Source organism: Pecten maximus, chromosome 8, assembly GCF_902652985.1.
Source record: "Pecten maximus chromosome 8, xPecMax1.1, whole genome shotgun sequence".
Classification (NCBI taxonomy): domain Eukaryota; kingdom Metazoa; phylum Mollusca; class Bivalvia; order Pectinida; family Pectinidae; genus Pecten; species Pecten maximus.
In genome coordinates, this window is record NC_047022.1 from 37,032,834 (window position 1) to 37,060,776 (window position 27,943).

The following is a 27,943-nucleotide window of genomic DNA, read 5'->3' on the forward strand; positions in this document are numbered from 1 at the left end:
ATAATAGTATAAAACATTATATTACTTTTTAACATTAGTTTTGCCAGGTACTCGAAAGTTTGTTATATAATACATACCGGTGATAAAACTGTTCTACAAACCTTTCCGTAGCCTATCAAGATTATTGAATGTACATGTGAACAGACGCTGTCCATCTCAAGGTTAACTTCCTTGGCTGAATTGATAGAAGAGGTTAGAAGAACAAGTAAGTTGTAACAAAGTGTTCTTGTCTTTGCATAATAAGAGATTTATTGACCACGTCCGTCGAATATGTCCTTAGACTTTGAAATCAAGTTCAGTACAGACTCAGCTTTTTACCTCGATGATTACTTACACATTACCAACAGGGGCTGCTTGTACATTTCAGTGATTATTTCAGTTTCTCTAATGTAAATTTACCATTTCTATATATCAGTATGCCCGCCTCCCAAACCTTCTGTAATACATACCGATTTCTCATTAGAATATATTGTATTTTACTGTTTCCGTTGTTACCAGTTTCGTTCTATATGTTTTTACCGAGATAGACGTGTTACCCGGTCGTACATTGTATTTTACTGTTTCCGTTGTCACCAGTTTCGTTCTATATGTTTTTACCGAGATAATGATATTGTAGATAGACGTGTTACCCGGTCGTACATTGTATTTTACTGTTTCCGTTGTTACCGGTTTCGTTCTATATGTTTTTACCGAGATAGACGTGTTACCCGGTCGTACATTGTATTTTACTGTTTCCGTTGTTACCAGTTTCGTTCTATATGTTTTTACCGAGATAGACGTGTTACCCGGTCGTACATTGTATTTTACTGTTTCCGTTGTTACCGGTTTCGTTCTATATGTTTTTACCGAGATAGACGTATTACCCGGTCGTACATTGTATTTTACTGTTTCCGTTGTTACCAGTTTCGTTCTATATGTTTTTACCGAGATAGACGTGTTACCCGGTCGTACATTGTATTTACCTTGCCAGGACTCTTTATCAACACTTACTTTTTTTGCGTATTCACTTTTGAGCGATTTCGGGTTTAAATTCCGATTACACATTTCATTCTCTTGCATCTTACAGCAACACCATTATTATTTACATTCCGATAACATAAATCGTTTAAATGGAAAAATAACATAATTAGATACGACTAATATATTTCATTGTAGACTATTTTACTGTAAAACAGTGACAGTATGTGTGGAGAATTCGTGTTGGTACTGAATCCCATTACAGGGCACAGCTTGCAGACTTCAAATGGATGTTTGTGTCTGTAAATAACCTTTTACATGCATTAAAACATTAATCAATAATGAAATTTGTAGTTTTCTATTCTAATTATACATATTTAGAATTATATCAAAAGGCACGTTTACAGCTATATGTGCTGCTAGCGATAGTAATGCTATATCATGGTAGTGTCAAGGATATGCCGAATCGATCGATATACTCAACATGTTCATATGTACGTGTGTGCCAAATATCGCCTGGAGTGAACACAATCTGGGTAAACAGTGATTGATTTATCATGTTTTAATAAGAAACGTTGTCCTTTATATCCACATATGATATTTACAATGTTATCCAGTATCAAAGACAATACATATGGGTGGATTAAAAGATTACGAGCTGCATAGATTATTACATGACATCATACAGACATCACGTTGATAAGAAGGTAGGTTTACAATTGTAATTTACTCTTGTTTTCGTCTTCTTCCTTGTTATTAGGATTTCGCTGAATCATATGATGACATTCATCTTTATACTATGACTGTGGTAATTGTCGTACAAATTCTACAGCTGAATGCTGGTGTCCGTAAGGTTGATACCAGGCTGAAATGTCTCTCCGGCGACGTCAGTGAATCCAAATATAACTGTTACGAGAGCTAGAAGGTTTTATGAAAACAGGTATATCCCAGACAGCAACGTCAGTGTATTTATTACAAAAGCATGTAGATAGCGCCCGGGCTTTGGTCTATTAGCGAATGTATACTAAACATATTCATTAATATACATCAATAAAGGTATGGGCAGATCAGACAAAATTCAAATACCGAAATAAGCAAAGGGCAATGACTTTTGCAAAAATAGTCTAATCGAAATGCCATTCAGGGAAACAATTATATATACTGGTCATAACGCCTGCCAAGTGTCAAAGAAATCGGTCAATAGATGAAGAAGATCTCCAGATAAACAAACGTTTACTCAGGACGAATGGACAGATGGACGACAACGTACCATAATACCCCCGTCAGATCATTACCCCCGTCATATTATTACCCCCGTCAGATTATTACCCCCGTCAGATTATTACCCCCGTCAGATTATTACCCCCGTCAGATTATTACCCCCGTCAGATTATTACCCCCGTCAGATTATTACCCCCGTCAGATTATTACTCCCGTCAGATTATTACCCCCGTCATATTATTACTCCCGTCAGATTATTACCCCCGTCAGATTATTACTCCCGTCAGATTATTACTCCCGTCAGATTATTACTCCCGTCATATTATTACTCCCGTCAGATTATTACCCCCGTCAGATTATTACTCCCGTCATATTATTACTCCCGTCATATTATTACCCCCCGTCATATTATTACCCCCGTCATATTATTACTCCCGTCATATTATTACTCCCGTCATATTATAACACCCGTCAGATTATTACCCCCGTCAGATTATTACTCCCGTCATATTATTACCCCCGTCATATTATTACTCCCGTCATATTATTACCCCTGTCAGATTATTACCCCCGTCAGATTATTACCCCTGTCAGATTATTACTCCCGTCAAATTATTACCCCCGTCAGATTATTACTCCCGTCATATTATTACCCCCGTCAGATTATTACCCCCGTCATATTATTACCCCCGTCATATTATTACCTCCGTCAGATTATTACTCCCGTCAGATTATTACCCCCGTCAGATTATTACCCCCGTCAGATTATTACCCCCGTCAGATTATTACTACCGTCAGATTATTACCCCCGTCAGATTATTACTCCCGTCAGATTATTACCCCCGTCAGATTATTACCCCCGTCAGATTATTACCCCCGTCAGATTATTACTCCCGTCAGATTATTACTCCCGTCATATTATTACTCCCGTCAGATTATTACTCCCGTCATATTATTACTCCCGTCAGATTATTACCCCCGTCATATTATTACTCCCGTCAGATTATTACCCCTGTCAGATTATTACCCCTGTCAGATTATTACCCCCGTCAGATTATTACCCCCGTCAGATTATTACCCCCGTCAGATTATTACTCCCGTCAGATTATTACTCCCGTCAGATTATTACTCCCGTCAGATTATTACTCCCGTCAGATTATTACCCCCGTCAGATTATTACTCCCGTCAGATTATTACCCCCGTCAGATTATTACTCTCGTCAGATTATTACCCCCGTCAGATTATTACTCCCGTCAGATTATTACCCCCGTCATATTATTACTCTCGTCAGATTATTACTCCCGTCAGATTATTACTCCCGTCAGATTATTACCCCCCGTCAGATTATTACTCTCGTCAGATTATTACTCCCGTCAGATTATTACTCTCGTCAGATTATTACTCTCGTCAGATTATTACTCCCGTCAGATTATTACCCCCGTTAGATTATTACCCCCGTCAGATTATTACTCTCGTCAGATTATTACTCCCGTCAGATTATTACCCCCGTCAGATTATTACCCCCGTCATATTATTACTCCCGTCAGATTATTACCCCCGTCAGATTATTACTCCCGTCAGATTATTACCCCCGTCAGATTATTACTCCCGTCAGATTATTACCCCCGTCAGATTATTACCCCCGTCATATTATTACCCCCGTCATATTATTACCCCCGTCAGATTATTACTCCCGTCAGATTATTAATCCCGTCATATTATTACCCCCGTCATATTATTACTCCCGTCATATCATTACTCCCGTCAGATTATTACCCCCGTCAGATTATTACTCCCGTCAGATTATTACTCCGTCATATTATTACTCCCGTCAGATTATTACTCCCGTCAGATTATTACCCCGTCAGATTATTACCCCCGTCAGATTATTACCCCCTGTCATATTATTACTCTCCGTCAGATTATTACCCCCGTCAGATTATTACTCTCGTCAGATTATTACTCCCGTCAGATTATTACTCCCGTCAGATTATTACCCCCGTCAGATTATTACTCCCGTCAGATTATTACCCCCGTCAGATTATTACTCCCGTCAGATTATTACCCCCGTCAGATTATTACCCCCGTCAGATTATTACTCCCGTCAGATTATTACTCACGTCATATTATTACTCCCGTCAGATTATTACCCCCGTCAGATTATTACTCCCGTCAGATTATTACTCCCGTCAGATTATTACTCCCGTCAGATTATTACTCCCGTCAGATTATTACCCCCGTCAGATTATTACCCCCGTCAGATTATTACCCCCGTCAGATTATTACTCCCGTCAGATTATTACTCCCCGTCAGATTATTACTCCCGTCAGATTATTACCCCCGTCAGATTATTACCCCCGTCAGATTATTACCCCCGTCAGATTATTACCCCCGTCAGATTATTACCCCCGTCAGATTATTACTCCCGTCAGATTATTACCCCCGTCAGATTATTACTCCCGTCAGATTATTACTCTCGTCAGATCATTACCCCCGTCCGATGATTACCCCCGTCAGATTATTACTCCCGTCAGATTATTACTCCCGTCAGATTAGTACCCCCGTCAGATTATTACCTCCGTCAGATTATTACCCCTGTCATATTATTACTCCCGTCAGATTATTACTCCCGTCAGATTATTACCTCCGTCAAATTATTACCCCTGTCAGATTATTACCTCCCGTCAGATTATTACTCCCGTCAGATTATTACCCCCGTCAGATTATTACTCCCGTCAGATTATTACCCCCGTCAGATCATTACCCCGTCAGATTATTACCCCCGTCATATTATTACCCCCGTCAGATTATTACCCCCGTCAGATTATTACTCTCGTCAGATTATTACTCTCGTCAGATCATTACCCCCGTCAGATTATTACCCCCGTCATGATATTCACCTCCCGTCAGATTATTACTCCCGTCATATTATTACCCCCGTCAGATTATTACCCCCGTCATATTATTACTCCCGTCAGATTATTACCCCCGTCATATTATTACTCCCGTCAGATTATTACCCCGTCAGATTATTACCCCCGTCAGATTATTACTACCGTCAGATTATTACTCCCGTCAGATTATTACTCCCGTCAGATTATACTCCCGTCAGATTATTTACCCCCGTCAGATTATTACTCCGTCAGATTATTACCCCCCGTCATATTATTACTCCCGTCAGATTATACCCCGTAGATTATTACTCCCCGTCAGATATTACCCCCCGTCATATTATTACTCCCGTCAGATTATTACCCCCGTCAGATTATTACTCCCGTCAATATTATTACCCCCGTCATATTATTACCCCCGTCAGATTATTACTCCCGTCATATTATTACTCCCGTCAGATTATTACTCCCGTCAGATTATTACTCCCGTCAGATTATTACTCCCGTCAGATTATTACCCCCCTCATATTATTACTCCCGTCAGATTATTACCCCCGTCAGATTATTACTCCCGTCAGATTATTACCCCCGTCATATTATTACTCCCGTCATATTATTACTCCCGTCAGATTATTACCCCCGTCAGATTATTACTCTCGTCAGATTATTACTCTCGTCAGATTATTACTCTCGTCATATTATTACTCTCGTCAGATTATTACTCCCGTCAGATTATTACTCCCGTCATATTATTACTCCCGTCATATTATTACTCCCGTCAGATTATTACCCCCCGTCATATTATTACTCCCGTCAGATTATTACCCCCGTCAGATTATTACTCTCGTCAGATTATTACTCTCGTCAGATTATTACCCCCCTCATATTATTACTCCCGTCAGATTATTACCCCCGTCAGATTATTACCCCCGTCATATTATTACTCCCGTCATATTATTACTCCCGTCAGATTATTACCCCCGTCAGATTATTACTCTCGTCAGATTATTACTCTCGTCATATTATTACTCTCGTCAGATTATTACTCTCGTCAGATTATTACTCTCGTCAGATTATTACTCTCGTCAGATTATTACCCCCGTCAGATTATTACTCTCGTCAGATTATTACCCCCGTCAGATTATTACTCTCGTCAGATTATTACTCTCGTCAGATTATTACTCCCGTCAGATTATTACCCCCGTCAGATTATTACCCCCGTCAGATTATTACTCTCGTCAGATTATTACTCTCGTCAGATTATTACTCTCGTCATATTATTACTCTCGTCATATTATTACTCTCGTCAGATTATTACCCCCGTCAGATTATTACCCCCGTCAAATTATTACTCCCGTCAGATTATTACTCCCGTCAGATTATTACTTCCGTCAGATTATTACTCCCGTCATATTATTACTTCCGTCAGATTATTACCCCGTCAGATTATTACTCCCGTCAGATTATTACCCCCGTCAGATTATTACCCCGTCAAATTATTACTCCCGTCAGATTATTACTCCCGTCAGATTATTACTCCCCGTCAGATTATTACCCCGTCAGATTATTACTCCCGTCATATTATTACTCCCGTCATATTATAACTCCCGTCAGATTATTACTCCCGTCAGATTATTACCCCCGTCAGATTATTACCCCCGTCAGATTATTACTCCCGTCAGATTATACTCCCGTCAGATTATTACCCCCGTCAGATTATACTCCCGTCAGATTATTACCCACGTCATATTATTACTCCCGTCAAATTATTACCCCCGTCAGATCATTACCCCCGTCATATTATTACTCTCGTCAGATTATTACTCCCGTCAGATTATTACCCCCGTCATATTATTACCCCGTCAGATTATTACTCCCGTCAGATTATTACTCCCGTCAGATTATTACCCCCGTCAGATTATTACTCCCGTCAGATTATTACTCCCGTCAGATTATTACTCCCGTCATATATTACCCCCGTCAGATTATTACCCCCTGTCAGATTATTACCTCCCGTCATATTATTACCCCCGTCAGATCATTACCCCTTCAGATAAATTATTACTCCCGCCAGATTATTACCCCCGTCAAATTATTACCCCTTCAGATAAATTATTACTCCCGTCAGATGGGCATGTAACAATACTCACAACAACTTATTTTACTGTTCTTTAACTAAATGTAGTAAATAGTTAACATGTGTAATGAAACAGTTGATGTTCATAATGTTGGTATGCTGCATCATTTCTGTAGCTGTCCTTCAGAATCTGCAACCTAGAATTGATCGTGGTCTGTCATCTGCTTCCAGTTGCATAATCTGCCATTCGTGAGTACAGTGAATAGATTTGATGGAGTTGGTGATGCTGTATATGTTGGGATGATCATTGCTACACAGTCTGTTTACACTACCATGCCAGCCTTTTACGTGGTTCTTGGACCAGCATTCTCAAAGTTTCTTTATCTTGACTTCCCTTTTATATGTTTACATTGGTAAATCACTAAATGGATTCTATTCGTGATTTCGACCTAGTTTTATTAATTTATTTCTAGTAATGTGTTATTTTAGGGATCATTTGATTGAAATAACGTTGATTTTACTGACTTACTTTTGGAGTGCTGTTCCCAAGTGCGTGGAACCATTCATTCTCCACTTGATTCACTGGTACCGACGGGAGCACTGCTGCCCTATGATCAACTCATCTCCTTGGCTTTATCTCAAATCTAGACCTTGAGACTGGGTTTTCTTCTGATTCGAGTAGGAATGTGTCGGTCCCCAAATGATACAAATCACTACTCCTATAGATATTCAGATTTCGTTGATCAGAGGCGTGATTTGTTTGATACTTTACCCAGGTTTATTCGGTGGAGAAACAATGACAATTATTCCTACGTTTTTATATTTTATACTACCTGAACGTATACTCTCTACTTCCCTTTCTGTCTCACATCTATTTTCTCTGTCAATCCTTTTTTTAAAGTTTAAGATTTAAACAAAATGATCTTTCATATTATCATTGTTGTAGTATTCATCTTCAATGCAATTCATACGTATGCTGTTTTCGTGGAGAAGAGCTTATAAGCTGGAAGAACTTAACTCTAGCTCATGTATCTACTTTCACAGTAACATTCGTTAAAATCATACTGTTACTTTGACAAACACCATCTGTTGAGCTCTCGCGAGGAATGTACAATTTGATGATATTTTAATATGTAAAGTCCCGCCAGTAAAACACAATGAGGTATCGACCTCAAATTGATCACGGCGTTTTATGAGGGGCGGAAATGATTGTTATGATAGCATACTAACTATCTAATTCTGTACAAAATTGTACAACAGGCTGGGAAGCTGTATTTTACTCATTGTCGTTTGGGATATATATGTATAGATATTTTTATATCCCACGTCCATTCTGTACAGACGGTAACAGGTAACATGACATCTAGTAAAACAGAAATAGGAGTTTGTTCTAACTACTTATATTGTACACTGTATAACGGTATTCTCTTTTATATATCTTTTTTATTCTTTTTGTATATCATTATTAAATTGAAAATTAACATGTTGTATATCTAACTTCATTTGTTTTATTTAAACTCGTTAATACAGATGATAATGATGACTTCCTGGGTTATCGACCGTAGTAAAGAAGTGGGAATTGTGTTTATTCTCATCCATGTTATCGCATCACATCCGGCTGATCGGATTGGAGACTTCCTTGTTCCAGAGGAAATGTCAGACGACATCTCTATTCACGGCGGAGTTAAAATGGGAGTGCTTGACAACAACTGTGACAATGGAAAAGTGAGTCTGACGTCTTACATATCTACCGTTAATTATCAAAAGTGAGTCTGACGTCTTGAATGAATATTAAATAATTATTGCATTTTGTGGAGGTGTACACGAGACTATACGAACCTGGTCAAGAGTTTGTTCATCGAGACCGCTGGCCGAGGTGAACAAACACTTGACCAGGTCCGTATAGTCTCGTTGCGGCCTCGATGAACAAACTCTTGACCAGGTCCGTATAGTGCCTCGATGAACAAACTCTTGACCAGGTCCGTATAGTCTCGTGTACACCGAACACAAAAGGCAATAACTGTTTTGTAATATGGCTAACTAAAATGAATGAAAACAATCCCAAGGCTCGATCCAGTCCAAATCATGTTCACTAAAGTTTTCAAAGTCGGCATGCAGACTGACCTTTGGAACTTAAATATGGCAGGAATAGTCTTCTTGCACCTGAAGTATTTTTTCCGGGTGTTCAACAAGTCTTTTTTCTTCAAAATATCGTTTATTGTAGCGAAACGTTGGAGGGGTATCTCGTCTGCAATATTGTAAACAAAGTGATGTCGAACAACCGTTTCTTTCCAGTATTCTGATTGGCTGATGTCCAAAGTAACACGTTGCGTGATTGGAGGCAAAGATTGCCGACATGTTCGTGCTATAAATAGCACGAACATGTCGGCAATGCCTGGGAAATTTCCCAGCTGAGCTATCTTTAGCACGAACAGGTCTACTCACTGATGGATACTTGAGAGGGAAACAGGAAATTGGCCAATGAAAATTAAGGCAACACTCCAACCATATTACAATTGTAATGAAAATAGATAGCACATACCGATCAGGCACCGTTGTGTATAGTCGTTTTGCATATTTCGCCGCCATTTTGGGGTCAGTGGTCAAGCGGTTAAACTTTTGTAAACAAAACATGGCGGCGCCTACAGCCCTGCACAGCTTTCCGTCGTTGAACGTCGTCATTTTGAGGATATTTTTGTGCAAATCGAACAATATTATTAATGGTAAAATTACTCAGATATTATATTCTACATATTGTGTCGTTTGTAGCTGAAATACTTCATTCTAATCACTAGAAACATCAAAGTTTAATACCGCGGCATATTCCAATTCCCGTGAAATGTTTACAAAACGCACACGGGGAAAAGTTAACGGAACGTCAACGAAATGAACGTTCCTGGTATTGTATTTATTCATATCATCAGCATCACATTTGTGAAAATTATAATATATAAACATGCTAATATCGTTGTAAAGAATACAAACAGAAAATATCCAGATCCATCGGTAGCAAATTTACCAACGATGCTAAAATATGGCGTTGGTCCTCACATCCTATTCAAACATATCACCAGCAGCTGTATATCTATAATTAGAGGATGATGCTTCGTGTGCAATTGACTAACCCCACAGGTACAGGTATAAGCTTAGATTTTAAATATTTCATAAACAAATTTCACATCTCTGCGTCCCCTAAATGCCACACACATGTGCTATATAGTAGCCAGAATTCCCCTGCAATGCATTTAATGATCAGTTGCCAACAAATTAAAGGTGCTGTTGCAGGAATGCTCTAAAACCGCCCACGAAGGAAATCGATCCTTTACCTAATGCCCGAATAGACATATCCATGGGGCATCTGATAGGACATATGAAAACCTTGTTCCGTTCCGGACATGCCAGAACGAGGCCATTTTGTACCAAAGTCGTAAATACTCACAAGCACACTTTATCAAGTATTTATAAGGTCAAAATGTTATTTGTTTGTAAGGAAAATTGTACTAAAATTTCATTTATATATCGGGCAACGTAATCGGATATCGATTGTATGAATCTTTTCGTTAGTTTCTGTGAAATTTGGCATCAAACATAAAAAATTATATTTCTCATAAAGTTGAATGCACGTTTAAACGGCATTTGGTCTAACTTAAACCCCGAGTACTATTGAATTTTGTCAATAGAAAATATCTCCATTCATTTGTGTAATCCATGAAAAAAAAATGCGCTTCAGAATTACTGGATATGCCTCGTTTTTTCAACTTCTATTAGTCAACCCCCCATAAATCTTCATATAGATCAAAGTGCTGAAAGCACTACATGCTAGTGAAGACATCTCGTCCGGACAAGAAATACGTTGAAATATTATAGGAAACACGATTGGACGAATTCGCCTTCAAGGAAACTATTTGTTTCCAGATTTTTGTCAGGATAATGATCGTCCCTTTACCAATTTCCCTATCTCCATGACTTTGTTGTACAACTAATGTGCTTTGTTCTTGCTCATTCAGCTCATCATGTATTATTTGTGTATTTAGAACTTAATATCATATATATATGAGTATTATATTCCTTCACAGTTACATTCTAGGCACTGTCGATCATTTTTGAAGAGTGACAATGACGCTACGTTGTGTATATCAGAAACATTCAATGTAGTATCTTCCCTACATTCTGGATTATATGTATTAGCGGGCTATTTACTTCATCAATGACATAAACTTGGTTGGTCGAAGTGGTTTTCGAGACTGACTATGGACATAGACCCCAAGGTAGAAGAGAACACTGGCGATATGAGCACACATACCAACAGTCCTCTGACCGGTTGGACACGTACAGTAGCAATTCTGTATTGGTGGTTGTTCGATAACTGAGTACTGGATCCATATGTTGTATTTCGTTTGCGATTTATGACGAGATCGGATTTGACATCGAATCAGGTCAGAAGAGTGTTGGTATGCCATGGCTTCATAATTTCCATCTGCTGTCAAATGTTCCGATATGTATCCGGGGGCCAACTTCACCTGGTACGTCCCACATGCCACAATTTCTAGATATTCTTGGTCAAGACGTGGGAATTCGAGCTGGGTTGCCTCTAGCTTCTGCCATTGGGATTTGGCTCTCCGTGATAGGTCTGGCTCTTTCTCAACACGCTCTGCTAGGGTGTTGGACTTGTTTAGAAGTGACTTCATCTCCAGAGCAACTTTTTCATCTTCGGCTGCTTTTGTTGATGAAGGCTGATATATGGGTACACGTAGCCAATTCAGACATGCCGTGACACTTTTCAGAAGACTTTCGAGATTTTTGATGAAGTAGTTTGATGTGAGTTAAGTTTTAAAAAATCTGAATTGCTTGAAACGAGAGTGATAACTTTCGACCACCCATCTTGTTTTAGTGATACACCTGTCTGTGTTTGCCTCTATACCATCATGTTGACTCTGTCCAGGTTTTGACCGCAGTAACTTTTCCGCTGAAACTCATGTTCTTCACTTTTGCTGATATATATATATATATATATGTATCATCCAATATTACAGTGACTTTGTTGCCGAAGAATGTTTTTGTGAAAACTGTGTTGTGATCCAACGCTTGCGCCCTAGACACGTGATCCGGACCAAGATGTGTGGGAACTACGGTTTAATTTAGAGCATCTGTAACGATCTGGAAAATTCTGCTGACGCTCGATTTGTGAATGCGGAAAAGAGAAGCCAACTGAGTGAAAGATATGTCTGTTTTGAGTTTAACCCAAAACAGCAGAAGGGCATTCTTAAATGACAATGCTTTTGTACCAGTAATATGTTCGGAACATGCATCGTGTATTTGATTGAATTGATTACAATCCCTGCCTGTCCAAGCTTGGCAATCTTTATCATCCATGTTGTCGAAGTTTAATACAAGCGGTGACAAGTTATTGGACATGTTCTGTATGATTTTGAGTAAATCGTTGATAACAGCTGGTGACTTGGAGGCTAAGTGATTAACAAGTTTATCCCTCCCTGTCAAAACCGGCTCAATTTCAGGACTGATATCCTTACCAAGAAGATGACTTGAACACACCCTGGAATTCTCAGGCATGTACAGTTTATGTTTATGATAAGCAGCTGGTGTCTTGCTTTCTCACTGATGCAGCTAGAACTCTTCATGTTGTATGTTCGACAAATGCTACATTTTCTGTTCGAAGAAGGGGCATAGTATAAATCATCTACAGAAAGATACCCGTCCAGAGTGTCAGATTCGTCAACAGAATCACCTTTGTCTACGGAAGCTTTTTTCCGTTCCGGTTCATTGGCATTCTCGGATGCAGGACGTTTCTTGAGGTATCTGAGAAAGCATTTTGGACACATCTTTGCTTCTGTTGATCCAGAAAGTATGACACCTTCAGAAAGGAGAACATCTTTCATCCAGTCCTGAATTTTTCGCGGATTTTTACCGTCGACAACCTGGTTGTACTTGAACTTAACTTTACATCCCAACCCAACGCAGGAGTTCTCCATTTTCCTATTTGAGACAAAGACAACTTTACTACAGCATAACTGAACTAAATAGAATTGTAAAACGTAACAGCAATTATAACCACACGCCGAGCACCATTTTCGGTGAGTAGTCAAAAGACCAAGTGGCAAATGGAACTTTTGTGTGGCACACCCCAACGGAGGAGAAGCTTTGAAGAAGTACTGAAGACGAAGATGGTCAAGTGAGAAAAATGATGAATCATAATACGGAACTACTATAAGTATGTTAAACATAGTAGAACATAATGCATTGCCATGGACATTGTATCAAATCATTTTCATAATAAATCAATACGTTGTATTATTGTGTACGACAAGGACCACTTGTATCGCCCGTGCATTTTTTCCACATACATTTTTCAACATTGAATTACTGCCCTTATCCAGTGATTCGGCACGACTTTCTTTTGCTGGTATACAGAGGGATAGTCAAATATGTTTTTAAAACACTAACATCGATAGTACTCGCATAGTATCCTTACCGAAGAGAAGGGTATGGACAAAAACAGCCAACTTGAGACTCTCCATGTGTCTAATCTACCGGAGGATAAGCAGGCCGAAGGGTCAAGTGACAGCTCAAGCAGCTCCAGTGGTGATAGCAATACCTCGCCTAAGGATACAGAGGAATGGCAGAAGCAGGACCCTGGAAGTTTACTGTCCGAGTAGTCGGAGAAAGAAGCTACCGAACCGGTTGTCCCACCTGACAACAGACCTTCAACCTCAGCTACAGCAGTGGCTACAAGTCCTGTACCCCCGGATGATTCTTTGGTAGGCCGGATGATAAGGAAATCGACAAAACCAACACTACCATTCCATTAGAAGAGAATAGCAGGAGAACAAAGTGGTGAACCAGGTAAGAGGCGTCACAGATCTACGACATGTCATCCCTAAACCAGTCATTCTGGATCACCGCACGAAGCGACATGCGTACGGTTAGTCGACGTTTTGTTAAATGTAACACAACTAAGCGGACACTCACGACCACTTGTCGATATCATGAGGCGGGCAAGCAAGCGAAACTAACCACGGTAGATGAAATCTACTTTTAGTTGGATGTCTTCACTGGAAATAAAGAATAGACTGGAGGCTCACAAAATTTGGACAGGCCTCACTTAAACGAATTGTCAATACGCTCGTGTTTTAAGATAACACTGCTGGATTAATAAAGAAAGTTTATTTGTTTTGTAAATTATTGTTTTTATTTGTTCTTATGATTTAGTTCTAACATAATTAAGAAGCATGGAAGCTTCAACCTCGAAGGCATGGGTAGTGTAATGAAAATAGATAGCACATACCGATCAGGCATCGTTGTGTATTGTTTGCATGTGTTCATTCGTGTCACCAGGTATTCTCGTGCATTCTCCCGCACGTTTGATTATGTAATTTCACCCTTACATGTAAAACACTTAAATAACTCAGATGGCCAAAATCGGAGGGTATAAAAGCCGGCTCTGACAGACGACAGGCACTCTGATTTCGGCATCCAAACTGTTCAGACAGAAGCCGAGAGAACCCAAGAAAAGATAGATAGTTGGAGAAAAGATAGATGTGACCACGGTATTTTCCTTGATCCGTCAACTAGGTATTTTAACACAGTGTTTGGCAGAGGCTGATAGCTAAAGGTTAGCGATAACAAAGTAGTTGGCGACTACAAGCAGGTAGTCGACGGTCACGTCAGCGACTACAAGGTAGTCGGCGGGCATGTCAGCGACCATACTATAATTAAGTAGTGTTAATGGTCAGCAGCAAACACCAGGGGTTAAGTGGCTGATAATAATACATAGTAACAGTCAGAGCGTCAGATCATGTTAGATTATACATATTGCTAGTCACTAACTCCCCGTATAGATCAGCGGTCACACACAGACCGGCGACCAGTAACTACCTGTTGTGAGTAGTACGGGCCGAGTCGATAGTCATACTCAAGGACTAATTTTAGATGTAAGGAAACAGTATTAATATTTTATTAAGACTAGGTGTCAGTGGTCAGACAGACCATTGTATATATGTAACTTATATTGTATGATTGTATGTGTTGTATGTTCCCGTTAATTTTAAAGGCTACCAAATACAAATGTAGTAGTAATAATTGTATATATTTGCATCTGTAGACTAGTCACTAACCAGGACCTATTAGAGTTAGTGACGAACCCATTTGTAAGGGTCACACAATTACCGTTAATTATCAAAAGTGAGTCTGACATCTTGAATGAATATTTACCGTTATCAAAAGTGAGTCTGACGTCTTGAATGATTATTTACGTTATCAAAAGTGAGTCTGACGTCTTGAATGAATATTTACCGTTAATTATCAAAAGTGAGTCTGACATCTTACATACTAGCCATTATTTATCAAAATAAAACGAATGTGTTAAGGGTCATTTTCCTGATTTTATTATGCAACAAGCCTAATGAAATCAAACATTATTAAGCATCTATTAACCGCAACATAGCCTTTACCGGAAAAAAAATTACAAAAATGTGATCAGTCATTTTTTTTCCTGCAAAAGTACTTTTCTTCGTGTTTCTTTTATTTTCAAAACATGTTTCTTCAACCACAATTTTCTAGCATACTATTTACGATATCGTAAATGTATTCATATTATAATAATGAATTAATTCTACATATAATTCAATATATTTTTAAATATTAAATTGAAAAAAGAAACATTCATATAATTAGAAGTTCAGACGGACATACTATTGCTTTGGTCCTGTCTTCACTGTGATTGTACTCGTCTATTGTTTTACCACACTGTTGATAAAAGACATTGAAAATATGAAAGACTTTTGAGTTTCGAAATTACTCAGCTATGCTGTCTGAAAATGATTTTTTTTTGAACCTAGGATATAGTGAAAGAAAGTTATGAGATTCAACGAATAGATTGAACTTTTGCTCACAACACATAGATTACAACCTAAATATTTCACTACTGTGATCTTCCTCAGTGGACTGAGCCTCGCCAGGTGGACTTATTGTTTAGTTGGATTTAGTAGACATCCATGTGTTTCATATTGGGTGGAAAATAAAGCATGGCCCCTTTTTGTTATTCTGAAGTTTTAAGTTAACTGATATTTAATTTTTTTTTTTATAGTTTTATTATTTTGGTTCAGATTTTATTGATAAATCCTCCGTGTTATCTATATTCCAAGTAAGTGACCCATGCTATGATATTTATATTCTATCAAGTTTGGATGATGGGTAAATTCTGTGTGGCATCCTGTCAACAGCATGTGTAGTTAGCGGTTGTTCAGTTGTTTTGATGAGGGTTGTTAATGCCGATACATCAGCCGGAAACTTTAAGACTTTCTTATAACAAATGGTTGATTCGTGACAGTGATAATTAACTGATCGACAGGATGTTGGTATGTGTTAGAAATGCGTCAAGAATTATCTGAAACGTAAATAGAAACATGGCGAGAAAAGCATAGAGGAAATTTCCCTTATTGCCAGAAATTCAAACTGATGGAAGAGGAATCTTCTTTTCGATGGCATGATCAAATATACACCGTGTTTTGTTTTCGAAAAAAAGAATCCTCTTTCACTTGAAGCTTTTCCTCTCAGAATCAAACTGTAAATCTTACTATATTTTCACTCTTCCTATCTCGACACTAGTATTTACACCCAAAACGAAGAAGATGCGAATCTGGGCCAAACTAAGACTGGTAGATGTATCATATAAACGGTGCACTATTTACCTTGTCAAAATCAAGAGTTTCAACACAATCTTTCCTGGCCCCGCTTGTAAAAAACTTCTCAAGTGTTGAGATTTCTTTATACAAGCAGGGCCTGTAATACAAGCGAAAGACTCAACAGAGTTGTACATGTAAATCTTAGACATGAGCATCTCAAAAGAGAAAACTTTCTAGAACACAATCATATGCCTTCGAAGATTTTTTGGAAGGAATGCTGATGTCATCCTTGATTGAAAATACGCGATTTATTCACGGTTATAAGTAGTCTAACGTCTGTGATTTACACAGTTCTAAATGGGAGATCTAACACTGGTTACAAAAACACTAATTCCTATTTGAAATTCAATTAAACAACCAAACAAATGATATGCCACAGCAATAGGTTCCAAGGGAACTTTATTGATGATTATTTGCGAATATTGGTGCGAATCTAGGTAATTATTGGTAAAACATATAATTACTTTAATACAGACCAGACGAGAGCACCAATAACACAATGGGTTATCTACTTAGTGAGAGGTATGTCTAACCTCAATAATATTAATATATATAATATTATTACACAGTATAATGGAGAATATTGGAAAATATTGGCAAGCATTGGAGACAGGTAATGAATATGTTAAAACATTTTAAGTATGGGTGATCATCTTTTATAAGAACGTCCAAGTGTCTAATCATTTACCCCTTTATCAGAATCCACAGTCTATCACAATTTGTTTAAGTGTTGTTCGCTATTAGGCAGATAAATGTGAGATCGACCGTTTCGTGGAAGGAATGAAATCGCTGCCCTTGAAATTCCGCGGATGTCACCTATTAAAACTACTAGTCAGCCAATCAGAAATTATGATGCATATTCAGTAACCCGGATAGTATATTACATACTCAGTACGATAGTCAGAGAGATCCGAATGAAAATTAAATATGGCGCTCTACATTGTAGCAGATGTCTGACTGAAAATTAAATTATTATGAAATGAAAACTTAATAGAATAACAGGTATGGCGTATCAATGACGGACAACATTCTTCCTGGTGTTGAATGTGATGAGGATGTTAACATTACATTTTGTAGAGAAACGAAGCGAGAATAGTGATTAGATTTGACAACAGATCGCGACGGGAACACTTAACATACTGATACCAATACAACTAGTAAATATTATAATTACACATGTACATACGTAAAACCTGTACAAAGATTTATACAACCTACTATCTACTATTTATAAGCATCTACGTCCACTATACAAGGTTGCTCACTAACCTACATAAACACGGAGCGAATACAGTCTATTTATGTAAACAAAGGTGTACATGGTCATTATAGTTTGGATTCTTCAAACACCTCCAATCATTACATATATTTTAAATGTTATTTTCCAAGTAATGTTTTCTGTTAACAATCGAAAATACTATTTGTAAAATTCAGTATATGTAACGAAGGGAGAAATTGGAGAGACAAAGTAACATGCAAAATTAAAAAAGAAAATGAACACAGGATATCTTTATCAGCCTCACATTTATGAATCTGAAATGTGTCATAATATTTTGTTGTTGAAGGACCGACTATACGTTGACCTCGCCCATATGGATGAAATGATGCGAATATGTCCGGCCAGACTGTCTGTACCCCAGTGTGTAAGTATATATGTGGATATGTCCGGCCAGACTGTTTGTACCCCAGTGTGTAAGTATATATGTGGATATGTCCGATCAGACAGTCTGTACCCCAGTGTGTAAGTATATATGTGGATATGTCCGACCAGACTGTCTGTACCCCAGTGTGTCAGTATATATGTGAATATGTCCGATCAGACTGTCTGTACCCCAGTGTGTAAGTATATATGTGGATATGTCCGATCAGACTGTCTGTACCCCAGTGTGTCAGTATATATGTGGATATGTCCGATCAGACTGTCTGTACCCCAGTGTGTAAGTATATATGTGGATATGTCCGATCAGACTGTCTGTACCCCAGTGTGTCAGTATATATGTGGATATGTCCGATCAGACTGTCTGTACCCCAGTGTGTAAGTATATACATTTTTGTATGTGGATATGTCCGATCAGACAGTCTGTACCCCAGTGTGTAAGTATATATGTGGATATGTCCGATCAGATTGTCTGTACCCCAGTGTGTAAGTATATATGTGGACATGTCCGACCAGACAGTCTGTACCCCAGTGTGTTAGTATATATGTGGATATGTCCGGCCAGACTGTCTGTACCCCAGTGTGTTAGTATATATGTTGATATGTCCGATCAGACTGTCTGTACCCCAGTGTGTTAGTACAATGTTAATAACTGATACTATACCCATACAGATGTATTACGTTTCGTTTAGTTCGGTGTCTTCATTTGATATTTCCTATACGTTTAATAAGGAAATATTTTTGATGATAGAAACATACCTCAAATACATTTTGTTTTAACTTAACATGGAATAGCGACATAGGAAACGAGGAATATCGGCCACAACACAGGTCTCCTGCAAGGTAAGTAGAGCCATGCAATAAGTTCACTTGTTGAAATCAATTATATTTGTTTCAGTTAAACAACTTTCTAATTAAAAACATAGACAAATTATTCTCTTTGCCAATAGCAGATCAAAGGTGAATTGTATGATACAGACCATTGTATGAAGATAGTGTTGCACCATTTTAATGCCAACAGTGGGTATTATAAAACGAGTACAATACATTGGTATCAGGTTAAATTACACTGTATCATATAACGATGAATACAAAAACGGATTATTCTGTATTTCTGACGGAATAGTAGAATTCATTACAGAATTCATTACTTAGCTCTTAAGTTAACACATTGTTCTTTTATTGTCATTATTTTGCGTAGCAATATGTGATAACGAAATGGTTAGATACCCGAGAAACACTAGTATATGTGTATATGGTACCGGTATATATAATTACTTCTTCACTTGAATATATAGCGTAACATATCGGTGACTACACTGTAAACTTCATCAGACAAATGATCAGTGACAGTAATACAGAATACCAAAAACAAAGTCGTACTAACAAGCCTGATGAATATTATGTGTATGATTAATTTATTTACGTCCGAAAATTGGTAATCATAACTTTATAATCATAAGTTAGTTATACAATCATTACATTATAATCATAAGTTAGTTATATAACTATAACTTTATAATCATAAGTTAGTTTTATAACTATAACTTTATGATCATAGCTTAGTTATATAACTATAAATTTACAATCATCAGTTAGTTATATAACTATAACTTTATAATCATAAGTTAGTTATACAATCATAAGTTAGTTATATAACTATAACTTTATAATCATAACTTAGCTATATAACTATAAATTTACAATCATCAGTTAGTTATATAACTATAACTTTATAATCATAAGTTAGTTATACAATCATAAGTTAGTTATATAACTATAACTTTATAATCATAACTTAGTTATATAACTATAACTTTACAATCATAAGTTAGTTATATAACTATAACTTTATAATCATAAGTTAGTTATATAATCATAACTTTATGATCATAGCTTAGTTATATAATCATAACTTAGTTATATAACTATAACTTTATAATCATAAGTTAGTTTTATAACTATAACTTTATGATCATAGCTTAGTTATATAATCATAACTTTATAATCATAAGCTAGTTATATAATCATAACTTTATAATTATAACTTAGTTATATAATCATGCCATTATAATCATAGCTATAATCATAACTTAGTTATATAATCATAACTTAGTTATATAATCATGACATTATAATCATAAGTTAGTTATATAACTATAACTTTATAATCATAAGTTAGTTATATAACTATAACTTTATAATCATAACTTAGTTATATAATCATGACAATATAATCATAAGTTAGTTATATAATCATAACATTATAATCATAAGTTAGTTATATAACTATAACTTTATAATCATAAATTAGTTATATAACTATAACTTTACAATCATAAGTTAGTTATATAACTATAACTTTACAATCATAACTTAGTTATATAACTATAAATTTACAATCATCAGTTAGTTATATAACTATAACTTTATAATCATAAGTTAGTTATACAATCATAAGTTAGTTATATAACTATAACTTTATAATCATAACTTAGCTATATAACTATAAATTTACAATCATCAGTTAGTTATATAACTATAACTTTTTATCATAAGTTAGTTATACAATCATAAGTTAGTTATATAACTATAACTTTATAATCATAACTTAGCTATATAACTATAAATTTACAATCATCAGTTAGTTATATAACTATAACTTTATAATCATAAGTTAGTTATATAATCATAACTTTATGATCATAGCTTAGTTATATAATCATAACTTAGTTATATAACTATAACTTTATAATCATAAGTTAGTTTTATAACTATAACTTTATGATCATAGCTTAGTTATATAATCATAACTTTATAATCATAAGCTAGTTATATAATCATAACTTTATAATTATAACTTAGTTATATAATCATGCCATTATAATCATAGCTTACAATGTAGTTATATAATCATAACTTTATAATCATAACTTAGTTATATAATCATAACTTAGTTATATAATCATGACATTATAATCATAAGTTAGTTATATAACTATAACTTTATAATCATAAGTTAGTTATATAACTATAACTTTATAATCATAACTTAGTTATATAATCATGACAATATAATCATAAGTTAGTTATATAATCATAACATTATAATCATAAGTTAGTTATATAACTATAACTTTATAATCATAAATTAGTTATATAACTATAACTTTACAATCATAAGTTAGTTATATAACTATAACTTTACAATCATAACTTAGTTATATAACTATAACTTTACAATCATAAGTTAGTTATATAACTATAACTTTATAATCATAACTTAGTTATATAATCATGACATTATAATCATAACTTAGTTATATAATCATAACATTATAATCATAACTTAGTTATATAATCATAACATTATAATCATAAGTTAGTTATATAACTATAACTTTATAATCATAAGTTAGTTATATAACTATAACTTTATAATCATAACTTAGTTATATAATCATAACTTAGTTATATAATCATAACTTAGTTATATAATCATATCATAACTTAGTTATATAATCATATCATAACTTAGTTATATAATCATAACTTAGTTATATAATCATAACTTAGTTATATAATCATAACTTAGTTATATAATCATAACATTATAATCATAACTTAGTTATATAACTATAACTTTATAATCAAAACTTTATAATTATAGCTAAGTTATATAATCATAACTTTATAATCATAGCTAAGTTATATAATCATAACTTAGTTATATAATCATGACATTATAATCATAACCGAGTTACATATCTTGTCATTGATCATTCTTCACTATTTGTGTGTATTTTGATATGTCATTTGATAATCATTTTATCCTTTCTGTCCATATAAAGAAACCAGCGCCGATCTGCACCAAACACGCTGACAGAGTATGTATTTATAATGATATATGTAATATATTACTAGCCACTGTCCTTAAATCAAGGCAACTCCTGAAATATAACACATCTGAAAATCGATTTTAAAGATGTTATGATACTGAAAGTCTTTCAATATTAATAAATTGTTAGCAATATGTGTCCAGAAGTTTTCTTCTTTGTTGTAGCCACTACACGAATGTATGGATAAAGCAATCGTTTATAAAGAGCCTGTCCCAACCAGGTAATAGCTGTTCCCGTATTTCTGTTAAGATGTCTTTACGCTTGTCACTCATCGAAAATAAATTCCAATATGGTTGTGTAACCACACATTGCTCTTTATTATGTAATTTTCTTTATATTCTTTGTATTCTATTTGTGTCTATTTTGTGTCATGGTGATGTATCGCCTTTTGGTAACTTACAGAAATCCGTACTGTCGATATTACTGCATAGATCATTCATCTGATATGTATCCAACGAGTTTCTGAAATAGCTTATCTATAACTCACAGTAACTTAGTATCCGAAATAGCTTATCTATAACTCACAGTAACTCAGTATCCGAAATAGCTTATCTATAACTCACAGTAACTTAGTATCCGAAATAGCTTATCTATAACTCACAGTAACTTAGTATCTGAAATAGCTTATCTATAACTCACAGTAACTTGGTATCTGAAATAGCTTATCTATAACTCACAGTAACTTGGTATCCGAAATAGCTTATCTATAACTCACAGTAACTTGGTATCCGAAATAGCTTATCTATAACTCACAGTAACTTGGTATCCGAAATAGCTTATCTATAACTCACAGTAACTTGGTATCCGAAATAGCTTATCTATAACTCACAGTAACTTGGTATCCGAAATAGCTTATCTATAACTCACAGTAACTTGGTATCCGAAATAGCTTATCTATAACTCACAGTAACTTAGTATCCAAAATAGCTTATCTATAACTCACAGTAACTTGGTATCCGAAATAGCTTATCTATAACTCACAGTAACTGTCACAGTAATTCCATAGATGACATTAATTCAATTTCAACAAATTTTATTCACAAAAGAGAAAAGTCAATAGGATTAAACAATTAACATAAAGCCTATCTAAGTCTTTTCCTTATGGTGACAACAGGTGGTAAGAAATACAGACATATACATACATATTGTTATGATAGATTGATTCAAGGGGAAGTAACTCCTTGCAGTAAGCAGACTTGTTCAATGTCCTTTAAGATAGTGACTTTGGTTTGTTTGGTTTGTTTTTGTTTAACGTCCTATTAACAGCCAAGGTCATTTAAGGACGTGCCAGGTTTTAAAGGTGGAGGAAAGCCGGAGTACCCGGAGAAAAACCAATGTCAATCAATGTACTTTAAGATAGTGGCCCTTCCTCTAAGGTGAATAATACAAGACAATAAACTATTAGTATTCATATAAAAAGAACTGTTGAGCATAAATATTTAGATTGCTTTTCAAAAGCTTAACGTGATTTCGGATAAATGATGATACAGTATCTGTCCTTACAAAGTATACTCCTCTTGTAATTTCATGTATGTAATATCAACATAATTGCTTTCAGTTGCTATCCCAACACACTTTACTTCAAATAAATATATTCATATATATATAATTATTTTTTCTTTGTTTTCATAGTAAATACTCAAATGTGATTGGTCGAAAAATTCTTTTCATTCTTCTATGACAATTGACGTTGCGTATTGATTTGAGAAAAAGAATCCCATTTAAAACCAGTAAAATTGTACATAAAGTATGTTTTAAATTAGAAAATCATTTTCAAAAACTAATTATAAGCGTTGATGTCAATTATTTTTTAGTTTCATCGGGGTATGAAACAAATTTTGTTTGCAAACTTCTGTAAGAATCCGCTACGCGGATTCATACAGTTTGCAAACAGTTTCATACCCCGATGAAACTAAAAAAAATGACATCAATGCTTAAATGTTAATAGATGTATATTTCTGTTCCACTCCACCAGGTAGGTCTATTAATGTCTGCCTTGACACGCCGGCACATTTGGACTAGTTGAGCATTTGTCCCTCTGAGGGAGGCTTTGAGTTCTATCCCTTGGTCAAGACATACCAGAGTCTACCAAACTGGTAGTAATATTTGGAGTGGGACGACTGTTTCGCCCGTTGTTTGTATGATGTGACTGGGTGTCGGCATCAGTTCCACACTATCACAACATACGAACATACTGCAGCTTATCAAAACACATGCACTAACCACACACATTGTTTAACGTCCTGTCGATAGGACGTTTAACAATAAAAATCAACCCTCTTCACCAGACATCAGTACAACTTTATACAGAAAGGAACATTCATGTAAAAGAGTTCATTTTAACTTTGCTTTCTATCCTCATTTAAATAATTAAAAAAGAAGTTCTATCTTGACCTAGAGTATACCATTTAATGATTGGTGTAAGCACGAGCGTGTGGATATGTGAAGAATGTTGTTCCTCTGCCGTCCTTGTTTTTTTCCACGGCCCAGACGGATAGGGTTTGGAGAGTGATACTGTACATTGTACCCGTACCGTGACTCCTGATTGTCACAAGCTTATAGTGTACTTGTGAAATGTTCTAAGAAAAATAATTCCCGTTCAGTTCAATCTGATTTATTATCGTCTTTGTATTCAAATAAACTTTAGAAGTTATATCTTAGGTGAATTATTGAAGGTGTTTAATAGTTTACCATTCCTATTATATATTTTAGGGTTCAATTAAATAATACATTGGCCTATACACCGAACACATTTAAAATGTATTCCGTGATTACTTCAAAGGCAAAAAAGGTCATTTCTACTTATAAATTACATTCCTAGCATTCTTTCATATCGCTTATTATTCCGGATTTTTTTTTTTACATCTTCCCTCACATGTCCTACATATTTGCCTGATGTATTTTACACAATACCTTTATACAATGCATGATACGTATGTACTGTTTAAGCGCCACACGATGTACTAATGCCATCCTGGATACGCTATAATAAGCGGTTACCGTCCTCTTTATCTTCCAGTGGTGCCCATCGACCTATCTGGCCTGTGTATGGTGAATATTACTATATCCCCCCTCAAAGATGGATACATTCACTAGAGGTTAGTCAAAAATTATCTAAATATAACCATAACAAGCTACTTAATATACAGTTCAAATGAGAATTAAAGACCAATCAAAACCTAGCATTTTGCAAAACGATATTGTAAACAAGTGCATGTACATAAAAGATTGTCAGAACTTGCTAAATTATTCAACGACATTTCGATAGTTTTACTCTCTTTTTCAAGTGGAGAATGTATATGTCTATGACAAATAATGATAAAAACACACAAAAATTATGGTCACTCAAATGCTTTAATCGATAAATAGATATATTTCCTTGAAGCGAGTTTTCAAAATGTAGCTTTCAATGCAAACGTTTCATTGAAAATGTCGCTACATTTTGAATTGTGACGTCATAATTCTGAGAAGCTGAATTGACTTCATTGTACTATATACCGTGGACAAAGGAACTCTGTAGTTTGAATCATGCCTTGACTGTTAGAAATGTTCTGTTTAAAAACAATTAGTTAGCGTTTTTGGTTTCAGCACGGGGCCGCCGTTTTCTTATACCATCCATGTGCAGACCTACACCAACTGGATATCTTCCGGAGTTTAGCTACAACTTGTCTAAGACGTCATATCATCACCCCGTACAACCTCACTCAGACAAAGGTAGATTTTATGTAATTCTTATGACGTCATATCACCACACAATTTAACCTTTCTCATGCAACGGTAGATATGACCTATCATTTATTACATCATGACCTCTCAGTACTGCCCAAATTCCTCCAAATATCCTTTCAGTATAACCTCATTACACCATCACAAATTCACTTAGGCAAAGGTAGATATGACCTAATTTTATGACGTCAAGACTACCCAATATAACCTCACTCAAGAAATAGATGGTATGACTTAAGTGCGATGACGTCACATCACCACACCCTCAGCATAAAACCGTTTGAGTACAACACCATGAAATAAAGGCACCTGCAGTTGTTAGTGCCTAAGATGACACATGACAGTTCTAGTCTTAAATGTATCATTATGTCATCAATAACTTAAACAGTATAGATGATATAGTAACACGAAAATTACAATGTCATTGAAAAGCTTATCGAATCTATCAAAACAAAATACAAAGTGAGCAATAAAATAGAATAGATACTACCTATAGTTGTCAGATTTTAAACTTCCATGACACATTGACCATTATAATTGGTTTGTTACGGCAATAAGAAATATTAATTTGCCTATTCCACTATTGATAACCATTCGCTAAACTGATTTCCCTACTTCCTCTATTGACATTTGTTCGCTAAACTTGCCGAGTACTTTCCTCTATTGACAGCCGCTCGCTATACTGACTTTGTTACTTTCTCTATTGACAGCCGTCGGATATACTGACTTTGTTACTTTCTCTATCAATAGCCGTCGGATATACTGACTTTGTTACTTTCTGTATGGATAGCCGTCGGATATACTGACTTTGTTACTTTCTCTATTGACAGCCGTCGGATATACTGACTTTGTTACTTTCTCTATGGACAGCCGTCGGATATACTGACTTTGTTACTTTCTCTATTGACAGCCGTCGGATATACTGACTTTAATTTGTTACTTTCTCTATTGACAGCCGTTCGCGATACTGACGTGGACATGTCGGCTGATGTTGGACAGAGTGGATATACATATACCTGCTGCAGTGGACTTCATTAGGGTAACCATGTTTCCACGAAACCTTACATATAACATATATTGATATATTGATATATTTAATAATCTGCCGTCGGCGTTATCAATTATTTACTTCCCGAACATTTTGTATCGTATTTTTTCCCGAAAAATGAACTTCAGGAAACGAGGGGACGCCACTAATTGGTTTTACACGTAGCTACATACTACATGTGCTATAACATTACAGCTATCTTTTATAGTCTGCTTATAGATATTCCGTCTACAGTCAAACGATACACAATAAAACACCTGCTGAATTAGGAAGTGTTAAGGGACAACATTTATTCAATATGTTGTCTATCCATACAACGATGGATATCTATTGATGTCGTTATGAGCAATTAAATCCCCCCTGTCACTTATTCACTTATAAATTAAATGCAATAGATATTAACAGCCAAACTCTTCTTTACTATTTTAGAGCACGGCATTGGATACCTATGAAAGTAAAGTGTATCAAGATGGCCAGTACAGCTTTCTCCTCAAAACACCTGCCGGCACCGTGACAGACAAGCGGGATTTGCACGTCTGCCCTAGTTATAGGCCTACAAGGCGATTAGCATGATTTATATCTGTCTTTTTTTATTAGCAACCGATATTATTTTTAGCTATTTACTCGATAGGGAAAACTTGAACTACTGTAAAATGCATTGTGATCAATCTTGAAAATAAATTCAAATTAACACATGTGTGAACATATACTTTTCTTACTATGCCTTAAACGTTTGCTACAATAAAAAAGACATTGTGCACCACAA

At 35.8% G+C, this 27,943-nt stretch overlaps 1 protein-coding gene across 1 annotated transcript; it reads left to right on the forward strand.

Annotated features, from left to right (window-relative positions):
• Positions 1 to 1,452: 1,452 nt before the first annotated feature.
• On the forward strand, positions 1,453 to 27,943 carry LOC117333750. Its single transcript, XM_033893171.1, has 10 exons — positions 1,453 to 1,664; positions 8,677 to 8,871; positions 18,413 to 18,490; positions 19,300 to 19,347; positions 22,356 to 22,391; positions 22,568 to 22,623; positions 25,423 to 25,501; positions 25,992 to 26,117; positions 27,085 to 27,168; positions 27,607 to 27,943. Exons 1-10 carry the CDS (start codon positions 1,632 to 1,634, stop codon positions 27,748 to 27,750), a joined length of 879 nt encoding a protein of 292 aa, XP_033749062.1. The 5' UTR covers positions 1,453 to 1,631; the 3' UTR covers positions 27,751 to 27,943.

Coding starts and splice junctions, on each gene's coding strand:
- LOC117333750 (XM_033893171.1), top strand. CDS start 1,632: ATGACATCATACAGACATCACGTTGATAAGAAG. Junction 8,872..18,412: donor ACAACTGTGACAATGGAAAA/GTGAGTCTGACG, acceptor TTGTTGTTGAAG/GACCGACTATACGTTGACCT. Junction 22,392..22,567: donor GCACCAAACACGCTGACAGA/GTATGTATTTAT, acceptor TCTTTGTTGTAG/CCACTACACGAATGTATGGA.